The sequence below is a fragment of the Mastigoproctus giganteus genome, chromosome 6, assembly GCF_048544385.1.
Source record: "Mastigoproctus giganteus isolate SK-2022 chromosome 6, ASM4854438v1, whole genome shotgun sequence".
Classification (NCBI taxonomy): domain Eukaryota; kingdom Metazoa; phylum Arthropoda; class Arachnida; order Uropygi; family Thelyphonidae; genus Mastigoproctus; species Mastigoproctus giganteus.
The window spans coordinates 181,824,936-181,848,149 of NC_143580.1; the positions used below are offsets into that span (position 1 = coordinate 181,824,936).

A 23,214-nucleotide genomic window follows, 5' to 3' on the forward strand; every position below is an offset into this window, starting at 1 on the left:
TCCAATTTGTGCAGCAGTCTTCCATGTGCAACAGTATCAAAAGCCTTTCTAAGATCCAAATATATAATATCAAAGTTATTCCCTGCATCCAGTTCTTTTGTGACTACATCATAGTATCCAATCAAATTGGTCAGGCAAGACCTGCCCTTAACAAAACCATGCTGCGTCTGAGCTATAACTGAATTCTTGTCTAGATGATCCTGCAGTGCTTCTTTAACCAGTGCCTCCATTAATTTACCCGGAACAGAAGTTAAACTAACAGGTCTATAATTACTTGTGTCAGCCTTTGATCCTCCTTTGTGAATTGGGGTTACATTTGCACATCTCCAGTCTATGGGTACCTCCCCTGAGTCCAAAGAAGCTCTCATAATTATGGCTAGGGGTTTGCTTACTTCCTTTGCTGCCTCCTTTAATATAACTGGATAGATCCCATCCACCCCAGGTGCCTTTTTTATGTTTATCCTCAACAATCTCTCCTCCACTTTCCTCTCAGTTATTACAAAATCATCCAGCTCCCTGCCAATGTTTACTTTACCTAGATCATTCTCCTTCCTGAATAACTCCTCATGCGTGAATGTAGATGCAAAATACTCGTTTAGATTGTTAGCCACCTGAGCAGGATCCTCAACTGTTGAACCATCAATATCCAGTGGACCAATCTGATTCATCCCTTTCCTTCTTGAGTTTAAATATGTAAAGAACTCTTTTCTGTTTTTCTTTGCATCCTTTGCCAAGGATTTTTCGTAGTCTGCCTTTGCCTGCCTAATCTCCTTTGTGACTTGGTTACAGACCAACTTATATCTATCATAGGCTTCCATGTCACCCATTAATTTGTATGTATCCCATGCATCTTTCTTCTCTGCCACATGTCTCATTAGTTCATCTGACAACCATTTAGGCCTAAACCTTGAACAATATTTCTTAGTTGGTATGTAAAGCCTGGTAGCCTCCAAGATTAGTTCCTTGAATGCTTCCCATTTTGAGTTTGCTGTTGGTAACATCGTCAGTTGGTCCCACTGTATAGAATTTAAATACTGTCTCAGACCATCATAGTTGCCTTTACGAAAACAAAAACCCTTCCCTCTACCTCTGATGGTAGTTACCTCCTTGAGTAAATCCCACTTCAACACACTGTGATCACTGCCACCTAGTGGTTCATTTATCTGCAGATTCTTAATGCATGAAGAATCACTACTGATAATCAGATCAAGAGTATTGCTCCCTCTTGTTGCCTCACGAACATGCTGATGTAGAAAACAATCATCCAATAAATCCACAAAAGCCTTGCTAGTGTGCGAGTGACCAACCCACAAATTCCAGTCAATATCTGGGAAATTAAAATCCCCCATTATAAGACTCTCTGATTTACTGGCCCACTCTATTTCCCTTATAAATTTGTGTTTTATTTTCATGCAATATCTCCTGAGAATTGATGAAGTAGAGACATTTGCCTATTCTCTTCCATGGTATCCTATCAGTATCAGACTTCCTAACCTATTCAATACTGCTATGAATGCAGCAGTTCTAACTTAATTTATCAATGGTCACTAGAGACACTTTTTCACAAAAAATCTTTCCCCTCAAGACTTCTACCTAGAGGCCCAAGCAGATCATGTTACCATATTTGGTTTTATTTCATCCACCGATGCAGTGCCCATATTCAAGGATTCCCCATGCCATGTCATGGAGAATCTAAAATTTCTATTTCATTGTCCAACTTAAAGTGGCTAATTAACTCCTTTCCATAATTCTCTGCAATATAACTTGATGATATCATATCCCCAACTGCTGCCTCAAAATTGGTAGCTTTATATTCCTTGAGATTCTGTACCAAATCTTTACAATCAACCCCTTACTCAAGCTTATGTACCATCAGACTGGAAATGCTACAGTTATTCCTATCCCTAGGCATGCAAACCCAAAAGAGCAAACAATATTAGGCCTATCTCTATTTAGCATTAACATTCATATGTTGCATATGCATTAACATTGCATATGCATTAACGTTGCATATGCATTAACATCCACAGATGAAGATATGGATGTTTATTATGAAAATTTCCAATCGGCTCTTGATCTGGTCCCAAAAAAAGGATGTTTTGATACTCCTGGGCGATTTTAATGCAAAAATAGGCAAGACAGTTTCATCTAGTCCGGAATGTGGTAGGTTTGGTCTTGGCACTAGATATGAGCAGGGTGAAAGTTTAATTGAATTTTGTCATCTGAACAGTCTTGTCATATGTAACACCTGCTTTCAGCAGCACCCGAGAAGGCTCTACACATGGAAATCTCCTGATCATAAAACAAGGAATCAGATTGATTATATCCTTATGCAGCAAAGGTGGCAGTGATCATCAGCTACTCCACGTAATTCTCAAGCTGAAGCTGAAAAAGATCATGAATAAGGTTTTCCCTAGACGATTGGATGTAGAAAATATTCCAAACGATTATATGCTTGAAACGGGCAATTGTTTTCAAGCTCTATTAGAACTAGATGACGATATGCTGCCTGAGGAAATGCGGGAAAATACAAAAAGCATTATTAAGGATTCAGCAAGAGAAAGGTCAAAGATCAGGAAGCCTTGGATTACAGAAGACACTTTTAAACTTATTGAACAGGGAATAACTGTAAATGCCCAGGGTTTACAAGGAAAGAGTATCAGGAACTAAGCAAAGTCATAAGCACTGTTTAAGCCAGTTCAAACAAGATTATATCAATTGAAAGTGTAAAGAAATCAAATACCAAAACAAACGAAACAACACTAAAAAGATGTATGATGTAATTAAAGATCAAGAAGCCATGGATTACAGAAGACACTTTTAAACTTATTGAACAGAGAACTGTAAAAGCCCGGGGTGTACAAGGAAACAAAGAGTATCAGGAACTAAGCAAAGTCATCAAGCACTGTTTAAGCCAGGATAAACAAGATTATATCAATTGAAAGTGTAAAGAAAGACAAAAGTTCCACAAAAGCTTCCACCTTCCACATGGAAGGTAGAAAGAATACTGTGAGCAGCTCTTCCAAGCACCTGCTGGCACTAATGAGCTGCCACCCTCTTTTCAAGAGTGTGATCATGAACCAGTACCACTGAAGGAAGAAGTTGAAAAAGCCATCAGAGAACTAACGTGTGGCAAGTCACTTGGAATTGATTAAAGCTACAGGTGTGAAGGGCACAGAGTATTTTCATAAAATGATTGTAAAAATTTGGGAAACGGGACATGGTGGCCATCAGATTGGAAGAAATCTATTTTCATCCCCTTACAAAAAAAAGAGATCTGAAAATTTGCTCAAATTACAGGACTGTTAGCCTAATTTCTCATGCTGGCAAGATTCTTAAAATCATATTAAACAGAATCTCAAGAAAACTTGAAGAAATTCCAGAAGAGCAAGCAGGTTTCAGAAGGGGATGAAACTACGACTGATTATTGAAAAATGCAAAGAATTCAATGTTCCAGTCGTTTTGTGTTTTATAGATTATGCAAAAGCATTTGATTGTGTTCAACATGAGAAACTATGGGAAATGATGACTATTATGGGTTTCCCAATCCACATAATTTGGCTGATTAAGCTACTGTACCAGGAACAGCAAGGAACTGTGAGAACGAACATGGGAAACATGACTTTTTCACAATAGGTAATGGTGTAAGGCAGGGCTGTATTTTGTCACCTCACCTTTTTAATGTTTATGCCAAAAATATCATGCGTGAAGCTTTGGAAGATTTAGACTGGCATCAAAATTGGAGGAATGAAGATAAACAACCTTCATTATGCAGATGATACTGTGCTAATTTGTAATTCTAAGGATCATCTGAAAGAAACTGAGGACAGTATGCGAAGCAAGTAAGAAAAAAAGGATTGTTTCTGAATGTGTGTAAAACTAAAATTACGGTGAGTGGTGATAATCTCTGTTCCAGTAAAGTGAAGGTTAATGGGCAAGATATCAAAGAAGTTGATGAATTTGATTACTTAGGGTCAAGAATAAATAAAAATAGTGACTGCTCAAATGATATAAAGAGATGACCGGCAATTGCTAAAACGTCGATTGCTGACCTGATAAAATTATGGAGAGATCATGATCTGCCCCTAAAGGCAAAACTGAGAATCATTGATTCGTTAATTTTTCCAGTTGCCACTTATGGATGTGAAGGACAGAATCTGAAAAGAGTTGACAGGAAGAAAATTGAGGCATTTGAAATGTTGGAAGAAATCAAGTTTTATGAAGTTTTTTGGTCATATAGTAAGAAGGGAAAACTTTCCGTTGAAGAATATAATGGAAGGAAAAGCCAAGGGGAAGAGGTGCAGGGGAAGACCTGCAACTAGGTAGAAGGATGGGATCAGTGAACTTCTGGGCATGACACTTGGCAATGCTGCTCTTATAGCACACATGGACAACCGATCAATGCAGTTGGAGAAATTTGTCGGTGGCTACAACAGCTCCTCAGGGACCTATGTGACTGGAAGAAAAAGACTCATATTCAGAACACATCCTAAACTAGAACGTTTTGATAGTAACTTTCTGTGTGTTTTGTATAAATTGTCAAAGTATGAAACTATAATAATGGAAGAATCTGGAAGTGATCTCTTTTAATAAAGAACAAATCTGTAGAATATTTTAAATCAGAATTGAGGTCCATTTCTTAGCAACACTTTGTAAAAGTGCATAAATAATGAGCGCATTATTTACTTTTGCCAGAAGGACAGGAAATCACTTCAAGCTAGTCTCTAATCTTATCAGTACAGTTAAACCTCAATTTGAGTGGTAGAACAGGTATAACACCTCCATTACATTATATATATAATGTAATGGAGGTGTTATACTTATCCACTGATTCAGTTACCCTCGGTTAACCACAAAAAAAAAAAAAAAAAAAAATTAACACGTACTACTTGCATGTTGCTTCCCTTTATTTTTTACGATGTCGATTTTAAATCGAATAGGTTCCCTTTGTTGCGTATGGTTTGGTCACCAACATTATAATGGTTGTTTAGAGATTTAATGGATGCACAGTTTCCAAACTTTTGAATAATTTCAAGTTTTTGTTTAATTTGAAAGCATAACTCTTGCATTTGCCCATCATTTTCACGATTTCTAAACAAAAAAAAAAAAAAAGTTACTATATAAAAAAAAAAAAAAAAATTTTTCAACATCCCTGACATAAATAACGAAACAAAACTTGTCCTTTTGCAGTGCGACAGAACACAACAATCAACGCAACGCACTAAAACAAACTAAACATTTGGTGTTTTTTAAATTTTTTTTTTTAGCAGTAGGTGTAAAGACAGTGGGGGTTGCAAGATAATAGGTACACTAATCTCCCGATGACGACTTATAACGGCTGTTCTTGTCGCTATTTACGACTTGCAAAATATCTGTTTATACCTATTCTAGTTATTACTTGAATTTTGATTTCTGGTTGATTTTTTTTTTTTTTATTTATTTATTATTATTTTTTTTTTATTTGAATTCTTGAAGTGTCCCAATAAATCGAGAGTCTGCTGTACTTTATTATTACCGTATTTAATGTTGGTAATGTCTTACTGTGTGTTTAATTTATCAATTAAACTTTATTATATGTATGTTTGTACAAGAAAATCATGTTATATATGGAATCAGCGAGTGTTCACTTATATCTGTGGTTTCAGCCATCCATGGCAGGTCTTGGAACATATCCCCCGTGGATACAGGGGTCTTACTGTGTATATATATGTGAAAAAATACTTCATTTTATAACTACAGAACTGTAGGTATCATACACGTTTTTGCAGTGTTTTTTGTAGCAGTAGATTTTTTTTTAAATTTTAATATTTAAAACATACACTCTAACTAAAAATTTCATACAATATATCTAACATATATTTTTACTTGAATTTGTAGCACCATTATGAGCTCTTCCTCTTTGGTAATAAATAACAAAAAACTAAAAATAGCTTACATGCCACCCACAGTCCTATACTGACTGTTTCTGTACATTAGCATAGAACTGTAATCAGCATGTAAGTCAATTAGTTACCACAAGTGAAGGTTTTTATTATTTAGTATTATTATATTAGCCATATGGTGCAAAAAAGCCTAAGGCTTTTTCTGCACCAAAAAAATTCTGTATTACCCTGAGAGATAGAGAGAGAATCACCAAGAAAAAGAAGAATGATGATATCCAGCTCAGGACCCTGGGTTTGCCAAGCCCATGCTCACCAAATGCGAGCCCCTGGTAAGGTTTCAAGAGTAGATCATCACATACGGTCCTCTAGATTTCAATTTATACACTAAATTGTTAACGTTTTAGAAATCATTAAATCCATTATTAGATTGCTTTAGTATTTTCTTCTTCTTACATTTTGTTTGAGTTTGTTCATCTGTTTAACAGTGCTTCTCACATTTTTTGAGGGAAGGGGTAAGACCCAAATCAATGCCCAGTGTAATTCAACATTATTTCTTATTTTGATTATTTTATTTTAAGATTGTGTGGCATTCTACATGAAATAATTAACTACTATCGCTATAAGTATGCTTGTTGGCTGATCTTTTTAACTCTGTCGGTATTTTAAGAAGGGCAAAAAAAAAAAAAAAAACCAGCTCCAGTAATTAATAAAAATATCTGAGAAAATAATTTATCTTGTTTTAATGAGATTGTTTAACTATCATTACACTATGCAACAATTTTTTTAAAAGGTTCTGTTTATCTGCATTTTCTGAGGTCAGTGTGATCATCCCAAACCAAGAACCAAATATAGCTACTCCTATAGCTTCATCCCACCTTCCTTGGTACCTCCTTTCCATTGACTGTATGTCTCTTGGTGGAATCTCCTCCCATGCTTTTCACTAATATCACCCAGATTTGTTCTGAAAGAAATCCAGGTGAGAGTGTAAGTAATGGAGTTTGACTGACATTCGGCATCTCATTTTTCTCAAATTTTCAATCAACCTGCAAACTAGTTTTATTTTAATTTTTACTCTTAGTGTTACAAAGAAAGCCATTCACTACAAGTCAAAACAACTGCCAGGCATTTCTCTCAGCATTAGTTATTTTATTTTTCAGTTCTTGCAAAGCCAATGTCTGCTTTAACTTGTATTTCAAATGAAGATATAGTGCTCTGATCGTCACAATGAGGATATAGTGCTCTGAACAAATTGTTTGACAAGTCCCAGCTTGATTTGGAGTGGTGCAAGCAAAATTTTATCAGAACTAAGGGATTGTTTATTACGTTATGTGTGCCAGACTGCAATTCAATTCTGGAAACCCTTTTCCTGTATTGCCGAATCTACTGCCCTTCTTTCCCAGAGGCAGAGAAAGTGAGGGAACTTAGTTAAACCACTTACAAACCCAGAAGGAACCCCAGCATCCTGAAATGCCTACGCACATCCCATTTATACTGGTTATACTTCATCTTCTTTAATACAAACAAAGTGTACAGTTGAAATCGATCGGTGTATTTGGACTTCACAATGGGAAGTCCCATTGTGAAGCAACATGGCTTTCAAATTTTAACTTGAACTATCCACTATGAAATGGTGCCACTCTTTTGGATTGTGACTAGTACCAATTTCTTCATAAAGACCAATAAAATCAAATAGTAGCACAGGGATTCAGCAACAGTGTAAAATTTGCATAAGTGATATGTCTTTTCCTACATATAGACATCTTATAGCTGGGATATCAGGAGTTCTGCATCGGATTTTGTCAGACTTGTGTCTCTTTCTAAGTAATCCAATTCTTGCTGATTAGGGAAATATGGCATTTTACTTTGAATGGGCTTCTGAGGTGTAGACTCAATTATCATATTCACCAGATTCATCATCCACTTCTGAAGACTTTTGTGGAAAACTAATTGGGAATTAACAGGTCTTCGCTGTGTGGCACCAGAGCAATAGAAGATGATATGCTGAGATACTTTATAACTTTTTGATCTGTAGACATTTTAAACTTTGATATATCTGATATACAAAAGTAACAATCATGTTGGATCGTGAACTCATTCTATATTTAAAGTATGGCAAAATGCATACACTTGCAACTACCACAGCAGAAATGAGGTGCCTTGTCTTGATCATCCATAGGTGTTCCAGGATAGATTTCATATGCACTGCAAAAATTGGGGCCACCGCTAAAGTTATGCTTCACTTACTTTGGACTTCTATAATATTCACACATATAGCAGAACAAGTCTAAAGATAACTTGCACCTTTGTTTGGTAGCTATAGCAAAGTGCAGAGAGGACTTATTTTACAAATACCTCATTTTTCTATATATAACAGTGTTGGTACACACTTATGTAGTACATATAAATGTTTCAAAAATATAAAACCTTCAGTTGCTCCCAAATTATTGACACTAGAGAAAAACCAATGATGTCATTAGACACAAAACACATAAGAAACAGTTAAATGTAAACAAACTTTTTTTTTTGGTACATAACATTATCAATAACTGCTCTTATCTTGTTGCTGACTCTTCTGCTTGCAGAATTGAAGAGCACAGAAAGTCTTTATTCAGTCATCAGAAAGGAGCTTGTAGATGACATGATAAAGGGAACAGTAGATTTTGCCGTACATTTTCCTTTTCTCTCTCAGATCCTGTTGTGTGCAATTACAGATATCGCCGACCGGGCTAGCTGGGTGGGTAAAGTGCCTGCCTGACAACCCAAAGGTCATGGGTTCGAATCCCGCCTCGTGCTTGGATCAGAGTAAATGCAAAAAAAATTACAGATATCAGTAAATAATTTACTTTGGCATGGTGATAATGTATACTTAAATAGCAGATTAACTTTAATTTTTGGTTTTGAACTTTGTAAAATATATTATACCGTTAACAGCAAAAATGTCATAAGCCCTTCATGACATTCCTTGAAATGAATTTGATATGACTAAATGTGTTTTTTTGTAGAGAATTTTCTTTGTATGTGAAGTTGCTAGTAACTTGGTGGATTCTTTTGAGTAAAAATGTATGTGATCATAGAACATTTTGCAATTTGGTGCAGTGAAACCAGAGAGAGAGAGAGAGAGATGATTTCTACTCTGCAGTAAATCTCAAACTTGTCTATTTCAGACCCTGTTCTTGGTTTTCTGATTTTTTCCAATTTTTTTAAATCTTTTGTAAATCATCAGACTGTTAAAATAAAGGAGCTTTAGATTTGTTATGTAGCCACTGTTTTTAAAGACCACAGTTTGAGAACTACCAGTGCAGAAGATTTTTAACCGTGAACAGCAAAAATGTCATAAGCCCCTCATTCCTTGCAATGAATTTGATATGACTAAATGTATTTTTTTGTAGAGAATTTTCTTTGTATGTGAAATTGCTAGTAACTTTGTGGGTTCTTTTGAATAAAAATGTATGTGATTATAGAACATTTTGCAATTTGGTGCAATGAAGCAAAAGAGAGAGATCATTTCTATTCTGCAATAAATCTCAAACTTCTGTCTATTGCAGACCCTGTTCTTGGTTTTCTCATTTTCCCATTTTTTAAAATCTTTTGTAAATCATCAGACTGTTTTAAAATAAAGGAGCTTCTTTAGATTTGTTATGTAGCCACTATTTTTAAAGATCACAGTTTTGAGAACTACCAGTGCAGAGGGTTTTTTTATTAACCTGAAGCAACTTTGAAGCTTTCATATAATTTGTGATAAAAAAGAATCTAGAATCTGTTTTGAGATTAAAGTTTTGAGATTAAATCTGTTTTGAGAGTTTAAAGATCACAGTTTTGAGAACTACCAGTGCAGAGGTTTTTTTTATTAACCTGAAGCAATTTTGAAGCTTTCATATAATTTGTGATAAAAAAGAATCTAGAATCTGTATTCATGCTTTATAGAATTAGATTATGATTATTGATAACATAACAGTACATAAATGCTATCAATTTCGGAAATGTATACATTAAAGCAACTTCATAAACCAAATCTGTGTTAATACCTCTGGGCTATATGATTGTCAAGACATCAGGAGTCACAAGTTTAGCCCATATTTCTATTTCATCTGCCAACTGCTAACTCGTTCAAAATATTAGTTTTTAATTTTAATGTCTAAAGTAGTCTAATATAGTAAACGTTTTTCTTTAATTTTATATTTGAATCTTTTAGGGGGACCTAGTCAACATGCTCATTTGGCACCAACATATGCAGCAGTTAATACTTTATGTATATTAGGTACTGATGAAGCATATGAAGTAATTAACAGGTAAATATAGTACATAGTACACATAGTTTCTCCATCATACTGGAAATTAATATTTTAAAGAAAACATTTTTAAATTTGAATTTTAAAAAATTCAATATTCTTAAGAGCAATACTTAAATAATTGGAACGCTTATTTTCCAAAAGTAGTTCAGTCCATTAAACTTTTGTAAGAAAATAAACGGAATTGTTAACGGTTACTGTTTAGTGACAAAAATAATTTTGCAATTATATAGTCATTGAAGGGTAGATAAGAGCCGGGTGTTGAAATGAAAAGGGTATAATATTTAAAAAAAGAAGCCGCTTATTAAAAATACTGAAAAAAAAAAAAAAAAAAAAAAAGAGTTATGTGTATTAATCTTTAATATGCACAGTGCACATTTATAATAAGAACAATAAATTTTATGTAGTATGATGTCTTATTTTGATATATTTCAAAAAGTTAGTAAAAAAGTGCTTATATTTTTGTTAATATGTTCTTTTATGGCATGACATGTTTGGACATTTGCTGTCATTGAAACTATTAGATTTTTAATCATTGCATGATCTAATGTTGAAATTTCTGTGAATTATTATCTTAAATCATCCACATTCAAGGGTTGATTACAACAGATTTTTTTGACCACACTGGTGGATGAATGATCTACCTCAGGACTTTGCAGTATCCATGGAAGCAGTTGAAATCTGTTTTCTTACTTGCACTTGCATGTTGCTTTTGGCTTGTAGTACACTGTATAAACTTGCATTCAGTGTCTGTTAATCATTTTGACTTGTATGGATGCATTTGGATTTTCCAAATTATCGATTACAGCTGATTGAGAAAAGGTACAGTTTGTAGAATTAGAGTTGTTATTGAGGGTCTGTTAGGACTCTTCCTCCTAAAACCCCTGGTTAAATGAGTCAAAAACACTGAGGAATGTCCTTGTCTTGCTGTGTAAATGTTGTATAAATCTAGTGATACTGGAAGAAAGGTTTGACAACCTTTTATAGAATCGGTGGGTATCTGGCAGAGTTGAGTTGGCCATTACATCAGATGGTGCCCTGAAACTACTACATTGCATCAATGTAGTAGTTTCAGGGCACCATCACTACTACACCACCTTACAATCACTGTGTTTAATTGTTGGTTGAAAGTGGACAGATTCCAGTGGTCATGACTTTCTCAAGACTTGTATACTGACTGGAGCCAATTTGCTGGAAGCATAACTTGTCCATAACATTGTTCTGCTTCTAAAAGTCTTCTGGATGATTAATATACTTAGGCCCTGAGTTAATAATGACTCTTATTATGCATTTCATCAGCTATAATTCATTTGATGCTGTATGCTTCTCTCCCCAACACCACCTATTGTTTTAAAACTAGTAGTGATTGTAAGGTTGTGTCAGTTCTTGACTGATTGTATGTGATGGTAAGTGCCCTCTCTTGTTAATATAGTGAAAGCCAACTCGTGTTTAGCAGTTTTAATACCTGAATTTTGAAAATTCTTGATATTTTTCAATGATTGGTGAAATCTTTAAATCATGTGCACTTTTTCACTATCCTGATGTACTCAGTTGGCCCTGTATCTGACCATGAGTAAGTGTAGGGGTGTCTCAATCTCCAACTATTTATGCTGTTACATGTTAGTTTTATTTATTGAGTTTTTATATAGCATCACTGCAATGTGTAATTTACTCACTACAATGCGTAACATGCATTAATTTGGAAGAAATAGTCTGGGAACACCATTTGAATAGTGTTGGAATACAATTCCAGAGTGTTCTAACTAGAGCTGGATCTCTATTAAAAGTCTTCAGATTCCTAAATGTTGGCTAGTTCTCAATATATACAGCAGTAGCAAGGCCACATTTACTTGGACTGAAAAGAAAAGGGTTCTCCCTTAGAAAATAAAAGTATTTTTGTTCAGATCTGTAGTTGCGAGAAGATTTGCAACCTCAGAGAAAGCTGAGATTCCATTCATATTATCCTGCATACAAAGATATCATTGTCGGACACATTAAATTCAGTGTTCACTTAATCTCAAATTTGTTTCTTTTTCTTTCTTCCCACTTTCATTCCCAAAATCATTGTTCCTTCTCTATTTTGTTTTGCCATGAAGAATTCCCTGAAATCAAGTAGCATGCTGGGTGTTATTGCCTAGAACTTTGTTTCACAAATTTGTCTCTTTATATGTGTAGAAGATGGTATTTTCTATATTTCCTCCCCTCCCCTTATAGGCATTGTATGCATCATATTTTAATTTTTTAAAATTTTTAAATCATTTAATAATTTTTGGCTTAGATATTACTCAATTCTGAGAGTTTCAGTATTTTGTTTGTTTTTTACTTAAATTTCTAATAAAAAATCTAATATTCATGATTTGTATTCTATGATTAGACCCCCTCCCCCCCACACACACACACACAATTTTTGAAATGCTGGCCTAGGTAGTAATGTAATGTTTTTCTGCTTAAATAGTGCTTTTTTATATAAATATGGAATGCCTTTTAATTGCAGCTTCCATTTGATACAGAAAAGAAAAAGTATTTTTTTTTTTTTTTTTTTAAAACCATAAACAGCATAATGATTAATTTCTGTGTCTAAAACATGAATTTCACTGAACAGGTTGCTAATGTTATAAGGTAATTTACATATATGAATTTTAGTATTCAAGAAACAACTTCGAAACCATAACCAAACCCATACCCACAAAAGGCCACCCAACCGCTATTCACATGAGAATGCAGAAATACGTAACCAGTTTGAAACAAGCTGCCAAAAGACAAGTCAAATAAAATTACTAACATTAAATAAAAGTTTTTGTAATAATAGTTATCGGTTTCTTAAACTTGAAAAACATTACTTGTGCACATTTTAAAATTTCTGCTATAAATAAAACCGTTAGTGGCTTTATTTCACATTTCATGGCAGATCTGATTAATGGTTGTAATAATTGTTGTAAGAAGTAATAACTTCTTGAAAGAAATGCATGGGAATTAACTAACTGCTATAAGAGATTAAAAGGATGCTACATTATTTTTAAAATTAAAGAAATTGTATGAATTATGAGAAAAAAGATCTTGTAATAAAGTTACATCTTTATTAAATTACATAGATATTACATGGATAAAAAATCCACAAACTCCTCCAAAGCACCAATTGGGTTGTGCTGAACTAGATCACCCAGCTCCAAGTTGAAGCACAAGTTTATGCTATGAGCGGCCTCCATAGCCGAGTGATCAGGAGCGGGAGTGCAGTAGCACATGCTCTTTGAGTAGACTGGGGTTCAAGCCCCTGATTGCTAAATACGGTCAATCTGCCAATCCACACTGGACCAGCATGGCAAACTATGGTCCATTTCTCTCAACATGAATTGTTCAGGAGGCTTCCATCCTGCAGTGGATTGATAATGGCTGCTGCTTACTGTACCTTATGCTGTGAAGGAATGCTACAGTAACACAATTCATAGCTTAATGCAAAAGAAAGAGAGGATGGGAATTTGTGCTGACATTTTTTGTACAGGTAGCAACAGTTTGGTACAGCTGTCCCATATTATTTATTTGTCTTCAATAAAGCTTACACTTCAGCAAGAAATTCTATTAGATAAAGGATTAAATTATAGTTTACTTCCTTGAATTTTTACTTTAATCAACTTTTGGTTGAGTCTAATTACGTAGCTTTTGAAAATAAGGTATACAGACTAATAAAGTAATAAATATGCAACTTTATTACTACTACTTTTTTTTTTACAACTAATAAAGATGTAATCATTTAACAGATTAATGAAGTTATAAATAATACAAACACTGTCGTCCCAATGACCTTACAGGCTCATATATGCCAAATGCTAATCTTCCTTCACAAAAATAAAGATATATAGCATGTTGATAAGGTGAAATGGTCATATTTTTAAATGAAATCAAATATTTTAGTAAGCTTTGTGATATTATCTCAGACACCTTAGCTACATGTGTTTTCACTCTTTTCTAACTTTGTTAGCAGATACAATGAAAAACTATAGAGAAAAGGATTACATTCTATGGTTTTGTTAAAAGAATTAAAGGCTAGATGTGCTGAACTACCATTAATATCTAGACATGATTATAATGCTCCTTGGCCTTCAAAGAGACAGTAGTATAATTGTAAATGCAAGATGCCACAACTGGTAAAGTTGACAGAACTCCTGCACAGAATGATAATGGGATGCCCCATAAGAAGTTGGTCAGTATGTGACATTTCAATGGCACTTAAGATCTCTATATATTTGATGTGATCTGGAAATGGATGGGTGCTGAGACTGTCAAGAAACAACCTGAAAAAGTCAGAGGCTGTCATAAAGGCTAAATGTTTCAGCACACATTATTAGTTTTATTCTAAATAAAGGTTATCATAGATATGCAGATATCTGAATATTAATGGTAAGGCAGTGTTCTGAGGAATAATCATTTATCACAACCCTCTACCTCCTGCCCTGAGGCCATCCAGCTATCTATCTAAGGATTTTCCCTGCAATTCCAACCTATAAAGTAACTTTTCATGTGGGACTGAGTCAAATGTTTTGCTGAAATCCAAATAAACCATGTTGCAATTATTCCCTAAGTCCAGCTCTTGAGTGACCCTGTCAAAATAGCTAACCAGATTAGTTAAACATGATTTTCTCTTTACAAAACCATGCTGAGTATCCTTCAGAATTCCATTTCTATCTAAATGATCCTAAATTCTACCCTTGATCATTGTCTCCATGATTTTCCCTACTACTGAAGTTAGACTGACCGGCCAGTAATTTCCCACTTCACACTTAGAACCGCCCTTATGTATTGGAGATACATTGGCACTTTTCCAATCTAATGGAATCGCTCCAGAGTCCAGTGATGCTCTCACAATTAACCTCAGTGGTTCAATGCACTCACTTGCCACCTCCCTTAATGTTATAGGGTATATGCCATCAATCCTAGGAGCCTCACTGACCTGTAGGCTCTAAAGTTTCTTCATTAAATAATCATGTGAAATTTCAACATTGTTAATTACATTTTTTTTCAACTTCACTCCCATAATTTCTCATTGACACAAAGGGTTTTTCTTCTGTAAATGTCGATGCAAAGTAACTGTTGAGTTCATCTGCAACTTCAGCTGGGGTATCTAATACTATCCCATGTCCATTGCATAAGGGTCCGATCTGGTTTGTCCTTTTCTTATTTGCATTTATATAAGAATTATCCTCACTCTTTGTCAGCGATTTCTCATAATCTGCCTTTGCCAGCCTAACCCTTTCTGTGGCTCTGTTACAGATCAATTTGTAGGTGTTATAGGCTTCGGTACTTTTTATTGCTCTATAACGTTTTCATGCTGTCTTTTTTTGCTCAAGTAATCTGGCAACTTCCTTATTCATCCAATCTTCCTCATGGAGTATTTTTTTTAATGGTATATGAGCATTCAAGGCTTCTGTGATTAATGTTTTTAAGGTATACCATAATTTAATTGTATTCGCTCTCTGTGAGATATCTACACAGTTAATAAAGGCCATGTAACACCTTAAGCCATCATAATTTCCTTTCATGAAATTATAACCCATTCCTTTGCCTTTAACTACTGCTACCTCTCTCTTCACCATCTACCATAGAACTCTGTGATCACTTCCTGCTACTCGTTCCTGTACTATCAGCCCTATATGTCATCTGGTTCATGGGTGATGATGAGGCCTAGAATATTCTTTTCCCTAGTACTTTCCCTGACATGTTGATACAAATAATAATAATCTAGTTGATTTAAAAATTTGTCCCCCATGTGGAGTTTCCTTCCCATTTGCTCCAATCAATTAGAGGCAAATTAAAATCACCCCTAATAAGACATTGATGTTTACTTGCCCATTCAATTATGATGAGAAGCTCTGATCATAATCTTCACAATCAACTGGCCTGTAGATTACTCCAACTCTTATTATACCTTTGCTTCTAACTATCTCATACCATACAGATTCTATACTAGCATGTGAAATGTCTGAATTCGGGAAAGCTTTCATCACATTCAGGCTGCTTTTGATAAGAAGTATGACCCTACCTTCCTAAATACATTATACATACATTACTGAAACTCATCATCCCCTATCTCAGAGTGGCACCATGTTTCCATAAGCCCTATTATGTCAGCGTTACTTGTCCTAACCAGCAGTTCGAATTCAACTCATTAATTATTACACCAATGTTAATGTACCATACACTTTAGACATCTTATTTGCTTTGCTTTCAAAAGATCAAACTTTTAAAGTGAGAACTAAATTCCCAGATGCATATTAGTAAGACTTTTGGTTGAGGCTAATTACGTAGCCTTTGAAATAAGGTATACAGACAAATTTTCCGATTTCCTATGGGTCTTAGTTTAAGCAGTTGCTTATCAGAATTATATTTATCCAAAATTGAACAAAACATTTACAGCCTTTCATCCTGCAGATCACATGCTATAATAGCTATCTCAATGATATGTTGTGCATAAGAAACTGTCATAATTATTATGAAGGTACTCATTATGAGGTGTAGTGAAGTATTTACCCTCACCTAGAAATATTTCAGTTAGGGATTTGATGTTATGTGTTTGTGTGTACACACACACACACACACACACACACACACACACACACATACACTACTAAGTCTCATGAGTTAATGCATATTTATTTGTTTTTCTCGATCCATTGGTTAATGAACTAGAATTGTTAATAAAGCAAGAGGTGGTATACTGAATAAGGTTAAGGTCTGCTCTGTTATAAAATTTCCTCATTTGCAAGGCAAAGAAACAAAAAAAACTCCATGAGTAAATAAAAGCTGTATATTGGGAGGAGACTGTCCATCATAGGAAAAGATGGTTTAGGTGTGGGCAAAGCAGTGTGCATGATGAACCAAGAGATGGAAGATGCATCTCAGCCATAGACCCTCCCATTGTGGCTAAAGCGAAACAGCTGGTCCTTGAATACAGATATGTGACAATAAATTTTATAGTGAACATTAGCCATGTGTCTGTTTACACCGTGATGCAAGAGTTCCTGCATATCTGTTATATCGTGTATCTGAGATTATTTACACCTGCTCTAAAGCTTCACAGGAAAGAGAACTTTGCAGAGAGAGAATGTTGATGATTATTTTGACTGAATTGTGATGATGGATGAGTGCTGGGTACATCACTATTAACCCAGAAACAACACTTGAGCAAACAATAGAAACATTCATCTTCATCAGCTTCCAAAAAAATCCAAGATTCACTTGTCTGTCAACAAGGTCATGTTGTCAGTCTTCTGGGACTAAAGGTATCATTCTTACAGATTACCTCCCAAAAGGCAACGGTATCACTGGGAATACCACAGAAACCTTCTGGGAAAGTTGAGAGGCTATCAAGTTTTTAAAGTGATGCAAGAAGCTGTCCAAAGGTGTTTGCCTCCTAGCTGAGGGCTGATGACCCTCCTATGTGTGTGTCCTGTGGCACAATTTTAACGATAAGACACCTTTTAATTGACTGTCCAGATTTTAGCAGCACCCGTTTTACCGCTTTTAATCATCTGACTGAACCTTATACACTCAGTCAGATTTTATCTGACAATGACAATGACAACGTGTCTGCTGTTTTTAACTATTTGAAATCAATAAAGGTTTTTAATTGTGTTTGAAATTTATGTTATTGTTATCTCTTTATTGGTTTATTTTTTATATACCTGTTATTATATATCTGGACATGGTGGCCTAACTACTTAGGTCACTGAATGTTTTAACCTTTTATAATATGACCGGTATTTGGCGCATTATAGCCTCAGTTGCTGATGCGCCAATAAAACCCAAACCCAAACCTTGCCTCCTAGCTGAAATTCTCCTGCTCACACAGTTGACTTTGTAATCTGGTGTGGCTTTGAAAATCTGCAGCATCTACCTTATTCTCTTGACCTCTCACCTTCCTTCCTTCCTCTTACCTAAACTGAAGAAACCATTATGGAGATGCAGATTTCAGAACTGATGAGGAGGTAATGAAGTGTAAGCCTGGTTTCTGCCCATAGTGAGGAGTTTTATTTAAGAGGCCTGAAAGAGCTTATCCACAGATGGGGGAATGTGTAGCTCTAGAATAATAGATTTGTTGACAGATCTGTAGATCTAGTAGAATATAGATATAGAATCTACATAGAGAAGGATGAAATTACCAGTCAAGTTTCAAATCCCTAACTCAGATATTTCTTAGTGGAGGTAAATACTTATTGATCACCCCTTATAATGTGAACTCCAAGTTGGAGGAAGAATCTAATTCTGCTATTAATTTTCTCAATAATACACTAAATATAATAGGCGATTTAATCCAATTTAAAATATATAAACCTACAAAAAATCAGGCAGTTTCTTCACTATAATAGTTATCATCTGTTTGCTCACAGATATGTAGCATTCAATCAGTTTTTGAAAGCGCATTAATTCAGAATGAGATCTGAATAACGAAATCAATGTTTTGACAGATAGGTTTATAGCTGTTTGTTTTGATTGTTTGTTATTTGGTTTTTAGGAGCATTAGCAACTAAGGCCATATTGCTCCAGCGATATGCGGTGGTCATTCCCTGACCTTTCCACAACCTCCGTATTTGGTGGTGATGGGCTCGAACCCCGGTCTAATCAAGAAGCGTGTGCTATGCACTGCTGCTCCTGTCCACCTGGCTACGGAGGCACCAGGTTTATAGCACATGTGTATCTGCAAGAATTAATTTGATGCATCAAGACAAGTCAAGCTATTATTAAATTAGACAATCAATCTGACTGATTATAGAGTAAACACTTTATTTGCATTCCTTACATAGAAAAATGATTTTCATTTCTTGTACAATTATTTAAAAATACAAAATACAGGATTGTAGCGAAACCAGTTTGTAAATGAGGGTCCTTGTTTAAATTGCAGTCATTTCATCGACCAGCCAGCTCTCTTCAGAAACAACCTTGTTTATAGTATTTATTATACAGCCTGCAATTCTTCTATCAGGATTCAAGGAGGGGTGTACCTTGGAATGAACACTTGATCAACATGTTGCTTTGGTTGCAGCTAATCATACAGCAGCAGCATATGAGCTCTCTTACCGCTCCATTATTTGCAAATGCTGTTTTGCCTTTAAAGATGCTCAAATAATGGACACAGCATAATTTTACTGAATTATTAGTTTCTGAGACCAAACATGACAGGTCTGTACTTTTTATCTGATTACTGGTGATTTAGTAAATACCTAAGATTTAGTAAATTTAATAAAAGTCTGTACTTTTTATCTGATTAAGGGTATTTACTAAAGTGTTATTTGTTTAGGTTTAAAGTTTAGCCAACCCATGAACAAAACTCATCATCAAAAAGCAGCATCTGGCTTGAGGGCTGGCTAGCACTTTTATGATTTTGTGACTTGTCTTTTGGTGGTCCACTTGAAATTGGTTTATGCATTTCTGCATTCTTGTGTGAACTGTGGATGGTGCCCTTTTATTGGTTTGGGTGTGGACGTGGTTTATAAAGCTCTAAAATTCATGTACATAATTTTAGTATGTTTTGTCCATATAGCAGTATCTTTAAAAAAATAAATGTCACTGCCTCCTTATATTCAAGGCATATCTACTTTAAGGTGTACTGAACCTCGTAGTCCTTTTAATGTACACAGTCTCTTCTTCCAAGCAAACTTCTCTTCAGAGAAAGATTGCTTGGAAATGGTTATGTAAATAGCTTTGTGGCATAAGAACCTGTTTTGTGCATTTCATACAAGATCAAGTCTTTTTAAAAAGCCAAGTCAGTCATAGTATGGTGATTTATTGTGCAGTTCCTTTATCAAAAAGCAAATCAAAATAAAATTCACACTGTCATAACCCAAAATACACTTGGGTATACTGTTTACTTTGTGACACATACTTTGAACCTCAAATGAGTAAAATTTTGTATCTATGTACGACAGGGAAAAACTGCAGGAGTATCTGTTCCGAATGAAAAATCCAGATGGTTCATTTTCTATGCATGAAGGTGGAGAAGTGGATGTTAGGTAAATTATTTATTCATTTTGAACTATGAAATAAGCAAAAATGAAAATGAATTAATTGGTAATGGCATTCTTTAACTTTAGATAATAAAGTTTACAAATAAGGATACCCAATAGTATTCCCACAGCATTTTCAGTTTCAGCATTCACATTAATCATAAACTAAAATATATGGATGAATTATATCTATAATTATAGTGAAGTTTTTGATATGATATATAGTAATTACTTTTTAGGGATAACAAGCAGTATCTTTAATAAATGATTACCTATATGTCAATTTAGTTGTCCATTATAGATTAGTTTCCCAAGTCTTCTAACAAGTTTGTGATTCCTGGGAAGTATAGATGCTCTGAGAATGATAATTCCCTAACCTGAGAAATATACAATTCCTGAGTAGTGGCTAGCATCGTATTTATTTATTTTTTAAAGACTGTGCGAAAGTAATTAATAATTAATTATAAAGTAATTATTAATATTTATTAATAGTGCAAATGGGAAAGTTTATTTATTTGTTATCATATTCAGTGATTCCACAGGATTTTGTATCGTTTTTTTTTTTTTTCTTCATGTTTTGAGTGTTTATATATGATTGCTCTAAAAGTCTTAAAAAGTTTAATATGTTTTTATTGTAATTCTAGAGGAGTGTATTGTGCATTAGCTGTAGCCAGGCTGACTAATATTATCACACCTGAACTTTTTGAAGGGACCAGTGAATGGGTTATGAGGTTAGTTGCTTTAAATTTTGTTCTTTATCTTTAATTCACATGGTTGGAAAAACACAAAATGAAATCTTATTAAAATAATCATTGTTGTTAGAATGACTTTAGACTTACCTTTAAAATGATTTGATTATTTCCACAGTAAAAATATTAAAGCTAATAATTATACTTATGATTAGTACTTGTTTTTAACAGCTTAAGAGCTGCCAGTACTTAAATCTAAACGCTGTTGCAACACTTTTAAAAAAGTCTATATAAGTCCAGGACAACCATTTGGTAAAATTAACAGCTTCATTGTTATAGCAGCTGCGTGTAGCACTCTGTTAACATTGGGTTATATACAAGGTGTGGAAATTTCCCTTACTGGCGATGGTTGTGTTCGATGAGTTTGAAAATAAAAGGAAGCAGTATGTTGTAGTTCAAACTTCCTCTGACAGATGGTGGTACAAAGACTGTCCAGTAGGCTGACAGATTGCAAGTAACAACCAGTTTCAATAGTAGCATTAACATACCATATCATTGCAGAGGAGCAATGAATGAAGATCAAATTTTTGCTTTAAACTGGAAAGTTCTGTAACAGAAACATATAATGTGTTAAAAACTGTTTATTGTGATGAAACATTAGGTCATACTAGTGTGTTTGAATGGTATAAGTGATTCAAAGATGGATGTGAGGATGTTCGTGATGACCCAAAAAAGTGGGCATCTGTTGTCAACCTCTTGAAATTGAGTTAGAGTTGCAAAAGTTAAGGAAATTGTAGCAAGAGCTTGTCGTTTGACCATCAGAATGGTGGCCGATGAAGTAGCTATAATAATGAAATGATTTGCCAAATTCTGAATGAAGATTTAGGGGAAAGGTAGGTCTGTACAAAATTTGTACTGTACGGCCTCACTCAAAATAATAGAAATAGAAATCGTTTTGATTTTCCTAGATATGAGAGAAAAAATTTCCAAAAAGCAAAAAGAAATAATAGACCAAGAGATAAAATAGATAAAATACAGTATTTCTTAGTTGGTATGGAAAGGCTAGTAGCTTCCAAGATTAATTCTTTGAATGCTTCCCATTTTGAATTTGCTGTTGGTAACATCATCAGTTGGTCCCATGTATAGAATTTAAATACTGTCTCAGACCACCAGAGTCACCTTTACAAAACCAAAAACCCTTCCCTTTATCCCTAATGGTAGTTACCTCTTTAAGTAAATCCCACATCAGCCCACTGTGATCACTGCCACCTCATGGTTCCTTTATCTGCAGATTCTTAATGAATGAAGAATCACTACTGATAATCAGATCAAGAGTATTACTCCCTCTAGTTGCTTCCTGAACATATTGCTGTAGAAAACAATCATTCAATAAATTCACAAAAGCCTTGCTAGTGTGTGTGTGGATTTTAATTTCCCAGATCAGACACTTGATGTGGGAAATTAAAATCCCCCATTATAAGACACTGATTTACTGGCCCACTGTATTTCTCTGTATAGTTGCTTATTATACCCATCAGAGTCATTAGGCCTATAACACAATCCTACTCTCAATTTTGCTTTCCCAGTGCTTATGTCACACCAAACTGACTTGACACACTGTGCTGTCCAGCCATATCAACTGGCTGTACTTCCTTAGATTTTGTTTCTTAACTAATAGCATAAACCCTCCTCCCTTCCTATCCTGTCTATACCTCCCGTACACATTGTACTCCCTAAATTCCATTTCTGCATTCCTTATATCTGTGTGACACCACGTCTCTGATATCCCAACAATATCTGTCTTTAATATTATGACCAACACTTCAAATGTATATTTAAGTTTCCAACGTATTCCATTTAAATACATAAATGGATCTGCATTTCAAAATCATAGCAAAGACAATTTATAATAGTTAACAGCACAAAAATGCCTTTTTAAAATCAGTGGAGGAAGAGCAGTTGCACCTTAAGAAGTTGATAAAATTGAATCAGGTGATACATAAATAGATGTAGAGTTTTTATTGCATCAATAAAAAAAAGTAACTGAGTTTTTTTAGAAATTTGTTTATTTTTAAATTGTGATTTTATTTTTGACAATAAATTTGTTCCAACTTTGGGAAATAGTCAAAATAAGAAAAAAATTAATGTTTAAAATATTTATTTACAGAGTTTTCATTTTTATAAATTTTCGAAATCATGAAGAAACTAAAAAGTTTATTTATCATTAAAATAGAATTGAACATAGGTTAATTTTTCCTTCCTGTTTCAAATAATTAGTCATTAGAAACATGATAAACAACAAGAACAAAAAATGAAATCTCATTGAAATATGGGTAAATAAAACATGACTAAACTATAT

At 34.4% G+C, this 23,214-nt stretch overlaps 1 protein-coding gene across 3 annotated transcripts in view; it reads left to right on the forward strand.

Annotated features, from left to right (window-relative positions):
- Window positions 1-23,214, forward strand: part of Fntb (Farnesyl transferase beta subunit) — a 101,774-nt gene that overhangs the window by 50,927 nt on the left and 27,633 nt on the right. For all 3 annotated transcript variants that reach the window (XM_090375551.1, XM_090375554.1, XM_090375553.1), the window contains 3 exons: window positions 10,075-10,171; window positions 20,089-20,172; window positions 20,811-20,897. In XM_090375551.1, coding sequence (XP_090231677.1) covers window positions 10,075-10,171; window positions 20,089-20,172; window positions 20,811-20,897 — 268 coding nt within the window. The remainder of the gene's footprint in view (window positions 1-10,074; window positions 10,172-20,088; window positions 20,173-20,810; window positions 20,898-23,214) is intronic.